Source organism: Rissa tridactyla, chromosome 9, assembly GCF_028500815.1.
Source record: "Rissa tridactyla isolate bRisTri1 chromosome 9, bRisTri1.patW.cur.20221130, whole genome shotgun sequence".
NCBI lineage: Eukaryota > Metazoa > Chordata > Aves > Charadriiformes > Laridae > Rissa > Rissa tridactyla.
Window position 1 is genome coordinate 16,148,866 of NC_071474.1, and position 12,578 is coordinate 16,161,443.

The window sequence follows — 12,578 nt, forward strand, 5'->3', positions numbered from 1 at the left end:
CTGAATGTAAGTTTATTTACATATAAAGTATCAAGAGGATTAATTTTTGCAACAAAAACCACTATGCATCTTTCTTGAAGAATTGTTTGCAATCACGCAGAGTACATTTTAGATGGAACAAGCTGTGACATATTGGAGGATTGCATTTTTCTTAAGTCTTCATTCCCAAATTCAGCACAATATGATCCTGACTATGAATACTTTCATTACCTCCTTCTTGACTGCCCAACACAGTTTTAAAAGAAAAGACATTCTGTATCCCGTATTAAGCTGTAGGACATCTCCTTCAAAAAGTTGAACTCTTGAAGGCAGCAAGAGCTTTGCATATAACTGCCAGAGGTGTCTTTTTTGTATAAAAGAGGGAAAGCAGGGAATATATCATAGAATCATTGAATGGTTCAGGTTGGAAGGGACCTTAAAGATCATCTAGTTCCAACTGCCCTGCCATGGGCAGGGACACCTCCCACTAGACCAGGCTGCTCAAAGCCTTATCCAGCCTGGCCTTGAATATATCTGAGGCTTGGAGGGGCAGGTCTACACATTAACATATGCATGTGAACAAAATGAAGGCGTGGAAGAAATCTGTCACGTAGCATCACAGTGCAGAAATAAGCTATGAAGTTATTTGGGGAAAGTGAGGGTGATGTTATTGGCAGTGAGACCTCTGTGAATGGTTGTTCTCTAAAGCATGAGGCTTAGAAGAAAGATCGAGTGGTGTGGTGGCACCTGGGTGTGCTGTTCCTGCCCACAGGTGGCATCTGCATCCATTACTACTTCTTTGAGACTGACAAAACACGATGACCAGGCAAAAGAAAGCTTCAAGCAAAGGCAGAGGCAAAGTTTCAAGAGAAATCTATCCAGCACTGAAATAGCATAACTGAAAATTGCATCCACCACTCAAAGGTTTATATGACACTACTTGAGTGGGTAAAGACGAATTACAAGCAGAGACCGAATAATTGTACTTGATTACTACTTGTATTTCTGTGGCACCCAGAAATTCGGTTTTAAGGTTTTGGCATCCTGCTGTTCTGTAGGAAGCATGAACATAAAAGGAAGCCCCTGCTGAGAGCATCTCGCTGCCTAGTTGTATTGATCTGTGACCAGTTTATCCGGTTTCAGGGTAATAACGGCTTTTCACAGCAGCCTGTTAAAATAATAACTTAAAGTGAACAGATGTCATGTACAACGTAGAATATGGAGATGAAAGATAACTGCTTTCTTCCTTTAGCTCTGGATAACAGATACTCTCCTCACTTCGGTGAATCCTGCCCTGACCACTCGGCATGAAAAGTTATGCTGCAGTGAAAAGGGTAAAAGCAATGTTCAGACAGGAATTCATGCAATGCAAGCAAGCACACAGCTGCAATCTCTGCAATGCAACCAGTGAATCTGTGTTCAGATGCTGAAGTCTGTTCTTAAGTTCTCTTTACCTGTCTGTACCCGACCAGACTCTTGAGCTCCACCTGAGGAAGGACCTCTGTTCCAGTGCTTCGTTGCTATCAGTGCTTAAAATTCTGAATCTTTCCGTGAGAGACCAAATACGTGTTACAATTGCAATCGAAATGTAAATTGTGGTTTTGTGAGACCTTATCATGCAGGCTTGAAAAACCTGCAGCAATGTCTTGATTTTGTGAGTCCTTGTCAAAGTGCTGCAGTTACAGTTCTGTAGAGTACTTCACTGTTAATAGGGACTCTTCCTGGGGGGAAACGGCATACAATTCAGTCATTCTTTGGAATCGTGTCATACAGTTTGCCATCTGCTGCTTTGCCTTAGAATGGTTGTTCTATTTGCAGCTTCAACTGTTTCTTCTGCTGTGCACAGACCAAGATGAAAAAAAGCCTTTTTGTTTTTGATTCTCCTCTTCCACTTCTCAAATTCTGTCTAGTCCTGAATCTAGGAGTACAGAAGTTTATTTTGTAAGCAAGCAGTTGCATTCTTTGAAGAATTTCAAGAATTGTCCAGATAAAAATGGAGGCTCCCATGGCCAATGCGCCAAAAACTTATTAAAAACGTTCCCTCCTGTTTCTTTGCATATTCTAAAACTGCTTTTCTGGCAAGCTGTCAAACCAGCTTGTGGCAGGAGTTCTGTGGGCGTTCAATTTCTGTGTTAAACGGATTTGAAGAAATGCAGAATCTGTCTAGAGAGTCATACATGCAAACTTAAAACATCCACAACAATTCCTGCTGGCTGTTGATGAGTTAATACTACTCCAGTTAGCATTCTGCTACTGCTGGCAACTGTGCCAAATCCTTGACTCAGGGCTTCCCTGTCGTAGGAGAACTTTTAAAAGGACGCCAGCAGATGTGCTTCCTGGCTTTGATTTAGTATGTATTTCCAAAAAGTTTACAGGTGGTAATAAGTCAGGATAAATATGTCTTTCTGATGATAAAGATCGAGGTGTCTAAATGCCTTTCCCTTCAAGGAAAAACAGACATCTTAAGGAGATGAGCTTTGTCACATTGTTTAATTGTCAGCACTTCAGGCTCTGAGTAAGCATGCCAGCATGCAAGACAAAGGTGAGTTAATTTGGGCGGAGACAGCCACTTTGACTAGAAGACTGCCACTAAAATGTACTTTGGACAAACTGACATCTGTCAGTAGAATCTGATGTGCCTGCCTCTTAACCTAGTCTGATTTGTGGTGGGATTGTGGGCGTTGTTCTTGTTTTGCTCATACTGCAGAGAGCTCCCCGCTTACATGTTTAATTCTTCCATGTTTTGCCAGGTCACAGCATTTGGAGGAGGTAGCAGCTAGCCTAAGAGAGCGAATCAAACATCTGGATGATATGGTTCACTGCCAACAGAAGAAAGTCAAGCACATGGTTGAGGAGGTGAGGTCTAGTAAAACAATTCTGAGTCTTTTGGGAACACTTGATTCTTTTAGTACATAATCCAAAGACACAACGGAAGATGAGTTAAGTATGTGGAGCTAGTGAAGTAGAAAGACGAGGTAACAGCAGTTTAATCCAGTGGCTGGGGATCATATACTGGGATGTTTAGGCTGACACTAATTCTGGGACTCTTCATGGTAGTCCCGGAAATACAACATACAACTTAATTTGAAGCATTCAGAGGGTAACTGCAGAAGCAACGCAGACTAGTTGTTAAAGGTCTCCTTCCTATACAGAAGTGGAAGACACTTTTTAAATGTGGTTTCTCATAGAAATAGGTGGGCAAACACAGGTTTTTTCCACTTATCTCTTTTTTTACCTGGTCTTGGGGACATCATCATAGCTGATATAACTTCCTGTAAAATTTTAAGGGGCTTTCTGCTGGGAAGTTGCTTTAAGTTACAGGGTACCTACGTGCCAAGAAACTGTTTAGCAGTCAGAAAGCTATGATTGCAAACATTTCTGTTTCTCCAAGTGGATGAAAGAATGACATGGGAAACAGGTAAATTGAGTTTAAATTGGAGCTTTACAAAGCAGACTGACAGCACTATTACACTGAGCCTTGCTATTGTACAGAGGATAGGCATTCATGAAATACCTTTTATTTGTATTTGGACTTCACACATTCACAAAATCAAATGTTTGGAAACCATTCTAATCTAAGGTATTCATTCTGCATTCACAATGTGCTATTATAGGACTTCTGATTACACATGGAGTTTTTCCATTTTTATCAAGGTGGTTTTTTTTTAATATATATATATATAACCCCCCCATATTTGTATACATACTAAACTATATCTGTTTTATTTTATAAGATTCTGATATAGTCCTGCTGTATGATCAAATGTGTGATACTAAGTGTCTTTTATGCAGAGGGATGCAAAAGTACCTGTCTCTCTGCATTAAAGTTCTTCTGTTGTATCATCAGTATAGAAGACTGATACAAAGTACTGAGGTTTTGTTTCTAGTTCAGCTTGCCATTCTCATTATTTTCAAGTGTTATAGCAGGTGGTCTAAAACTGAGCTAACAATCTTTACACCATGGTATCCTATTGAGGAAAACTACTCAAATCTAATAATCCAGTCCATCTAATTAATGGATTATGGGAACAATTATTTAATCTGTTTTGTATCCCTGTAAGATAACCATCATATTAGAAGCTTTTTTTGTTCTAACCAAAAGTTCTAAAGGACTTGTCACTTTGTGATACATGTGGCAACCCAGATGATTCTAGTAATACCTAAGAGGATAGTGGCCTAAATTTTGCCTTTTATTACTAAATATATTTTAAACAATTGGATATAACTTGACCTCTAGTGGGCTGCACTGGTATAACAAATACTTTCAGTTCCATGGGGTGTTTTGGCAAAAACGTGTAAAGATTGGGCAAATGATTATTATTTCATAAGTATTAGGTTTAATGGGTGAGTTTAGCTTGCTGATTCCTTATAATGTATCTCTGCTGGTGTCTTCATGTACACAGAAAGCCCTTCCAGATCTTTTGGCTATCCTATTTAAAAAGTAGAATGTTAGGTGACCAACTTGCTACTTAGCTGTCAAATACGACTGCTTTTAATTGATGTGTGACCATCTGCTTTTCAAAATCAATTAAATCTCTGTACAAATCCTTGACCAGCACGTAGCCATAGGAAATATATTTTTGCTCTCTCCCTTAGTCCCTGTGTGTTTTAGTTTGAAAACTGCATGAACACCTGTAGCTACATCTGTATTTTCACTTGCGAGCTAACTAAAGTCTCCTGTAACAGAGGTTTGATCAGGTCAGATTTTACCAAATACATTAGGCACTTAATGATGTTGGGTTTTTTTTTAATTTTGTGCTATCAGTGATTTATGTTTGTACTGTGTTTGAGGAAACATCTACGATATAGATGCCATGCACTGTTTTAAACTGGACTCTTTTAATTAAAGGCCTAAAAATAGCAGTTTTAATAGTACAGAGAAGAGTAGCTATCCACCATGGGGGAAGATAAAAAGCCTTGCAGATGTGCGTGTCCTGAGCTATCCACGCATGTGGTATTTTTCACCATTTTGTCCTCTTCTCTATGTAAATATTGGAAAAATATTTTTAGGCTCACTTTAAGCAACACTTACTAACTATGCCATAGAACCTGAGAAATCAGCAACAAAAATACTTATTCAAAAGCAGGCTGTTGAAGAGGAATGCTATCGCAAGAGTCTGTTCTGGAGTGAAGTTAAAAACTAGAGTGAACAGCAGCACTAAACATACTCTCTAGAGTAAATAGGGAAGATTTTCTAATTGCACTACTGTTACGTGTTCATCAGGGTATATTTGAACACACATCCTCTTTACGTTAAATTTAAGTAAATGCAGAATGTAATGGCTAGGAATATCTAGAAAAGCATCATGAAAACCTGCCATGTTGCTTGTTATTGCAATACTCTCCTGGCTGGTTGTAAAATAACATTCCGTCTTAGGGTTTATGAGGGTATTACAATGATCAATAACTTGCATTCAAATAATATAACTGAGAAAGAAAGAATGATCAAAGCAGCTAGAAAGCCTGCTTTCTGAAATGCTTAGCTTCTCTGTTGCATGAGAATAGACTGAGAACAGGCTAACCTGGGAAACTCAGAAGAGAAGTGGGAAAAAAAAGTAAATAGTCAAAATTATTAGCAATGCTTTTGTTAGAAGCTAAAACAAAGCTACTGTATGAACTAGGTGAGAATGATGGCTAAGCCTATGCTTGCTTGACTACAGGATGAGCTTTATTTAGTATTAATCTTGGTGTATTCGGACACAGACTGGAAGTATAAATGAGGGGTTTATTCTTTCAGTGTAAACCACAACGGGTTTATCCTGTTATATCCGATTTAGACAAAATGCAGCTACAGAAATAACCACCATTTCGAAGGGGTGCTGAACAAACAAGATATGCTGCTTCAAACTCATATGGAGAACTGTCAAAACGGAATGAGTACTGAGATTAATCTGCTGGCTGAAAAAACACAAAATAGGTTGCTCTTCAGGCCTTTTAGGCAAAGATGATGGATCACTTGCAAGTGACAGATGCAGGGCATTCTGTAAAAGAACAGCAAGCAGTCAGGAGGGAAGGAAAGAGAAGCTTTATAGTGGAGTTTTGTGATGCAGTTGGCATCCAGTGCTGTTTTGATGGCATTTAAAAATGTGTCACAAGGCTGTGGTCAGTCCTAATCTAGGCACACGTGAAAGAGGATGCTGGCAGAGAAGCACCAAATGTAGGAGGGCCATGGAAGAAAAGAGTATTAAAGCCTTCCTTTTCGCAGGAACCATCTTGCTGGTACTGAGTGCAGTAGATGTGTGACGTGTGGAATTGAGCCCAGGCAGAGAAGGACAATCACAGTTCAGTGTGCTTATACTCGTTAGTGAAGAGATCATTTGCTTCTAAATTTTTCTCTGAAAATAAATCCTTCCATCTTGGGCATCTATTCAGACCGGTCATAAATTAAATGGGAGCATGGAAAATAACTTTCAGAAGAAAATAAGTGGAAGAAATAAAATGGAAGTTTGCTGGAGTCAGTGACCTTCATCATCTCTGAGTGTTAGATCCCACGCACAGCCATTTTTCAGCCTTGTAGGGGTTCTCTGCTGTGAGAGCCGAGATCACAGCCCATTAGAGCACCAGCTGAGCAGAAAGTTACCCTGCATAGTCATAAAGCTTCATGCTCTCATTAGAGAGAGATTGCAGATGATTTAAGGCTGACAGATTTACCCATGTTGAACTCATTTGTTAAATAAATCTATTTGTTCCCAACTTAGTGCAGTACATTTTACATGAAGTGCTGGCAGTTGAAAGTGCAGGACGTGCATTTGGCAGGGGTGTAGAAACCCAGCCCCTTTCTCATACTATTTGTACATAGCGGGCTTTCAAAAAAAGAGTGAGAAGAGACAGGTGGCCAGAGTGGGTCACCCAGAGCTCAGTGGTGAAATCGGTGAACATTAATAATGGTAGACTCGATTAGCACTTTTTTTTTTTTTTTTTTTTTTTTAGCACTTGCCTTTGTAGCCATCTTAAAGTATGGCTGGTTGGAGAGAAACTTTCAAAGACAATGCAGGAAAGAGCCAGTTCGGTCAGAGGAAGAGTTTGCAGGGAGACTCACAGCGTGAGAGGTGGAAGCATGCAAACCTCAGGCCCTTCCGCAACGGAGTTTCCAGTGCAGAGAAGGAATTGGGCAGGCAGATGCAGGCACAGAGGGGCTACGGGAGGGCATGGGAAGCTGCGACCACATTGTTTCTTTCAGTGCTGAAATTGCTGCTGTTCTGTGAGAGGGGTGAAAGTCTTTTATCTATTCAATGTGGTCAATGAGTTTATCCTGTCTGTGGCAGTGTAGGAGACGGGAGAGAGTTTAGTGTAAGATAAAGCTAGAAGTCTTCAAAGGAAATACAGAACATTGATTTTAAATCAATAACAAAAGTATTTCCTGGCTTCATCTCCATCTCAAACCTGGAGAGATTTAAGAGAGCTTTAGTTTTGAGAATCGTGCAATTGACATTGAAATGGATTGCAGTTTCATGGCACAATAAGCTTATTTTATATGTAATATCGTTTCATTGTTAAGAAGCAGGAGAGGGAAGGAAATAAGAATTTACATTTTGTAAGCAAGATGATTGGGTTGATGCAGATATGGGAGCTGTTCTGAAGGGGACTGAGAAGAGAAAAGGATTTTTGATTCCATGCCAAGAAATTATCTACAGAACTTGGATTTCACATGAAATTCCCCTAACTACTGAATTGAACTGTCTCTAGGTCATGGCCCATGAGCTGTTCTCCAGCTTTAGTCTCAGATTCGCTGGATAATAAATGGTGACCAAACACCAGGGAGAAGCTGTGTCCTGTTCCATTGTGGAAGATACTTGCATAAAAGGACAAAGTGCTAATGAGCAAATGATGTCCCAAATACAGAAGGTACTTTGTATTGCACAAATGGGGAATAAAGAAGAAATTTTCCCACCAAAGACTTAATAACCAGCTGAAAACTTCTATGTCAAGATACTCCAACTCCAGATATACAGCAAAATATCCCAGTTTTAATGTGGAAGCACAGTTTCAATTTTAGGTTGAGTAAAAGAAGCTGCACAGAGGATGAGAAGATGGAATTACCAGCCACAGACGGATGCCACATTTTTATCAACCAAAATCTGCATTGCATAGTACCTACAGTAAAAAGAAAACAACAACAACAAAGCATAGAACAACAAATGTAGGAAGAGAAACCCACCTTGGGAGCTTGGAGGAAGAAGACAAATGGCAGAACATAAATAACTCGCCATGTCCCCAGTTCAAGTGTTTGGCATGCCTCAGTGGACTTGAGCAATGCAGTACATTGCTTATCTGTTGGCAGAAGTAGAATCAGAATCGCTGCTGGTGTTTGGTGAGAGTGTTTGTACATGCGTAGCATCAGCTCTTTCAGCTGGGAATTGCCTGGCCAAGTCATTAATTAGAAAACTTGCACATTACTGAGGTAGCTCTTAATAAGGTGTGTTGAGCTTTTAGACAATGTGCCAATGTTTATAACTCGTTAGGACATCTAGGCCCTGTGGGCCTGCTTTAGCAATAGACATACATCGAGGACTGGTGTATTGTGTTCATACAACTCGTTAGTTTAGGAAAGTCTCTAAGTTGGTGTGTTAACTTAAATCAATCAGCTTTTACTTTTTCTTTAAATACAAGATGAGTTTTAAAATACAAAAAGTATTGAGGGGTCACTGAAGTGATTTAAGGAAGATTAAAAGGCAAAGCTGCTCATTCCTATTTACTGTATTATATTCCCTGAAAAGATTTCAACATTCTTGTCTAGCCTCTGATAAATACCACTTAAGTTCCAGTGAAATATTGGACTGAGTAAAATCTTGTTCTCCTTGTACAGCAATTAACTCTGAGAGTTCAGGCTGCTGTTGCAATGTCTTGGTTGTCTTGTTTTGTATCATATAGTACGCGCTTGTCCTGTGTTTAGTCATATTTGACCCGTTTGTTCATGTCTCTGAATCAGTGTTGCAGGTGCCCAATCTGTTAATGGTAGATGAATAAGGAAAATACACAATACTTTAATAATATATAATACTTAAATATATTAACACTGTCATGTTCTGATAAATATTTTAAACTAATGGATGATACTATCAAGTGGTAAATGTTGACTGAGTTTACCTAACAGCTGGATCTGTTCCAATCCAATAGATCACTGTATATTTCAAGCCTCCAGAACTGTGTCCGAGTACACGGAATAAAATAAAGTTTGCTATTTCAGACTTTCTTTGTAAAGGCTCTACAGTTGGACCCAACTTTAATTTTCTCGTCAGATGCTTTTTCCTTCTGCTTTAATTGCTCTGTAATTCTGTTGAATTCCCTTCTAATATCACTACTCGCATCTCCAGCATTTCTTTAGAGACTCTTATAGGTCTCATGATTCTCCTCTTGACCGTTCTTCTTAGGTGTTCTGTCCATGAGATCGATTTAATGCTTTAGTTGCTTAGTGGAGCAAGAGAAATGCAGCTCATCTAGGAAGTATTTACACAGCCTGTTCAAGTAGCCTGACAATTTTGTTTTGTATTTGAGGAGATGTATTGGAGACTCTATAAGGTGAAGTAGTGACAAAGAAACAGATCTTCGTTGATGGGATGGACAAGAAGAATTGAATTTTCTGGGAGCTGCTGCAAGATACGGTGACAGTCTGGAGGCTGAGGGAGTTTGAGAGATGACCTCAAGGTTTCAGAAGAAGGCAAGAGCGTAGAGGTGGTAACAGCAGTAGGACTGAATCAAGGAGGAGAGAGCTTGAAAAGAAGTGCTGTGGCCGTACTAACGCTGAGGCGGTGGATAAATTCAGGATGATGCACATTGCATGTGAGGCCTTATGTGCTGATTCAGGTCATTAGAAATTGCAGTGGGTATGTGAAATGCAAGCTGCACACCCAACACAATCTGCAGGGAACTTCAGGGATCCTGCCGTGACGGGGAGAGATCAGGTGTCCTTCCTGTGCCCGACAGCCAAATTCCAGGGATTGTAGTGGGGTGTCCAAAGGGCTGAGCTTGCGTGCACCCCGTCGCCAGGCGCAGAGCTCCTGAGCAGCGTGTTTACTGAGTGACTGAGCCAGGGAGTTCATCCCTCCTAGTTGTTACAGCCCTGGGGAGAATGTGCTCTGCTCCCCAGCCCCTGGGGTGGACGAAGAGCAGGTGATGCCCCTCCGTTGCTGCCAGAGCAGATAAATTACAAACTGTAGCTTGGGCCTTGTAGCTCTTCCCATTCCAGTGTTGGAATAGTCAGATGTCTCCCAACAGGAGAAAGGAAAGCAGGACCAGTGAATACAGGGGGGTGGTGGAGGTAAGAGAGAATGAAGTGATAGGAAAAAGGGTGATGGTGTGGCCCAGGGTTGCTAAATTCACATTTTTACTGTTAGCAGAACTGTTTTGAAAGGAACGAGTAATATTTTTTTTCACCTGACCCACTAAGTAGGTTGCCAGTTTTGTTTGACCGCTTAATGTGGACGTGAAGGTTGTAGAAATACTGGTAGAAATGTGGAGGGAAAAGAATGGCTAGTCAGTCTAACAATGCCAGTCAGGTCAAGAGGTAAGTGTGAGGGAAAGTCTGTCTGGGCACTTGTAGAGAAGGTTGGAAGAAGAGAGGCTGAAGGATGGTGCTTGTCGAAAATGATGGAGAAATCTGAGAGGGTAGTTGTGCAAAAGCCAGATTTGGGAGCAAGTTGCTGAACTGTCAGTGAACCGAAATGATAAAGTCTGCAGACGCAGCAAGGATGAGGTGGATTACAGGCCTTGGGCATTGAGCAAGGAAAATGTAGGAGCATCTTGGTGATCATTTTGTCCTGGAGTGAGTCCAGAAGTGACTCAGATCCAAGAGTTGGTCCATGGAAGTGGAAAGTCTTTGGCTTGGACTGATTTGTTTCTGACCCTAGGTTATTCTGGCCACCACTTGGGCCCTCGTGTCAGTTCAGTATTGTGTTTGACCTATCTTGCATCTCCTCTCCTTCTCCTTACCTTATATTCAACCAAAAGTCAAAATCTATTGCTCTGTCACCTGCTAGTTGTTCTTTTGCTTTATGCAACTCCTTAAAACAAAGACCCAAGACTTGGGTTTGTGCAATACAGTTTTATGGTGCTGTAAATGTTATCGTTTTATTTTAGTTTGCCATAACTAACATTTTTATGGAAAAATAAAAATGACATTAAGTAGCAAGGCATGAATTTTATTTTTGAAGTGCTTTTACCTAATATCAGTGTTATGATCCGGTGTTTTTGTTACATTCCTCTCTCCAAGGAAACCATCACTTTTACTTTATGCAATGTGACTTATATAAATGTATTGAATTAAGGTTGCATTTTATTTAATATAGTAATATATTAATATAATCCCCTAAAGTTATTCCTGTTTCGCCTGGTTTCCTTGACATATTGCGTCAAGGGTTAATCAAATCAGGTTTGCTCACTCCTGGTGCCCATGGCATAAGATAATGTGTACTCAAGCCCTTATTCAGTAAATAAACTTTTTTTGTAGTAAACTGCTCTTGTGGGATGTGTCATCTATGCCAGGACTGTGGGTAGGTTTAAAGCTGTGTCATAACTTCGGAAGTTGTTTCAGCCCTTGGACTGCAATAGCTGCTGTAGACGGCTAGTTGGCTGTGTGTCTGGGGGTGCAGCGTGCCCGTATGAAGTAATACGGGTGCCCTGCTACGCTCTGGTGCTGCCTTCCCTCTGCAGTGCCTTCAAAGTGTGGCTTGAGGACTGCAGGACTCTCTTCTGGGCGCTGAAACAGCCTCTCATTTTAGCCACTGCTGAATTTATTTCTCCTGGAATATATTTTGCCTGTGTGGCTGTGTCTTTGAGCTCATAATGTTCTAAGGACCCACTGAAAGTTTTTATGTAAATTACCCAATTCACAGCCTTATATGTAATCTGCATGGTCTAATCATGCCATTCTGTTTTATTGCTAGACCAAGACTTTGTGTAAGCGGTGATATAGTACCACGTTCTCTCTTCTCCATACTACAGAAGAGAAGGTGTATTTTAAAATTCTGGCATAATTCTTCAGAGGGACAAAGTAGATAGATTGATTTTACAGGTTCTGACTGGTACTACAGAAACATGTTAAAATGTGGCAGGGAGTGCTGTTGTGTATGGTTTGATCTGCCAGTCCTTAGAGGATTCTCACCAAAAAAAAAAAAAAAAAAAAAGGGGGGGGGTGTAAAAGCAGTAACATTCCTGCCAAATTACAAAATGTCTTTTTGGAGTTCAGGTTTGTGTTTGGGAAGGGGAAGAAGCTGTTAGTCAAGGTCTTCCACTTTGTATTCTTTGTTAGATTTTAAGGTGTCCATGCTCATTTTTGCCTTTGGACCATTCTACTTAAAATAACTCAAAAACATCCTCAGGGAGTTTGTGTCTCTGTAGCCAATGTGAAGAATAAACAAATATAAGTTTAATTTTAACTTACACTAAATCTATTTGTGCATAATACTGGTAAACGTAATGGTTACTGTCACAGTTTATTTCACATCTTAAAGCCTTTGTGTCACAGAGTGACTATAACAAGGTAAATGGCTGTGAAACACAAGAGTTTGGTCTTGCTTTTGGGTAATAGATAATTCGATCACTTATTTGGAAACAGAAGTATTTTGTGTTTGATGTAAAAACCAGAAGAGGCAGCTGTTGAA

The 12,578-nt window shown here is 40.2% G+C and overlaps 1 protein-coding gene across 1 annotated transcript in view; it reads left to right on the forward strand.

The window, feature by feature from the left end:
• The window catches only part of MYZAP (myocardial zonula adherens protein), a 61,609-nt gene that overhangs the window by 28,592 nt on the left and 20,439 nt on the right, over positions 1-12,578 (forward strand). The window contains exon 11 of the mRNA XM_054215490.1: positions 2,730-2,835. Coding sequence (XP_054071465.1) covers positions 2,730-2,835 — 106 coding nt within the window. The remainder of the gene's footprint in view (positions 1-2,729; positions 2,836-12,578) is intronic.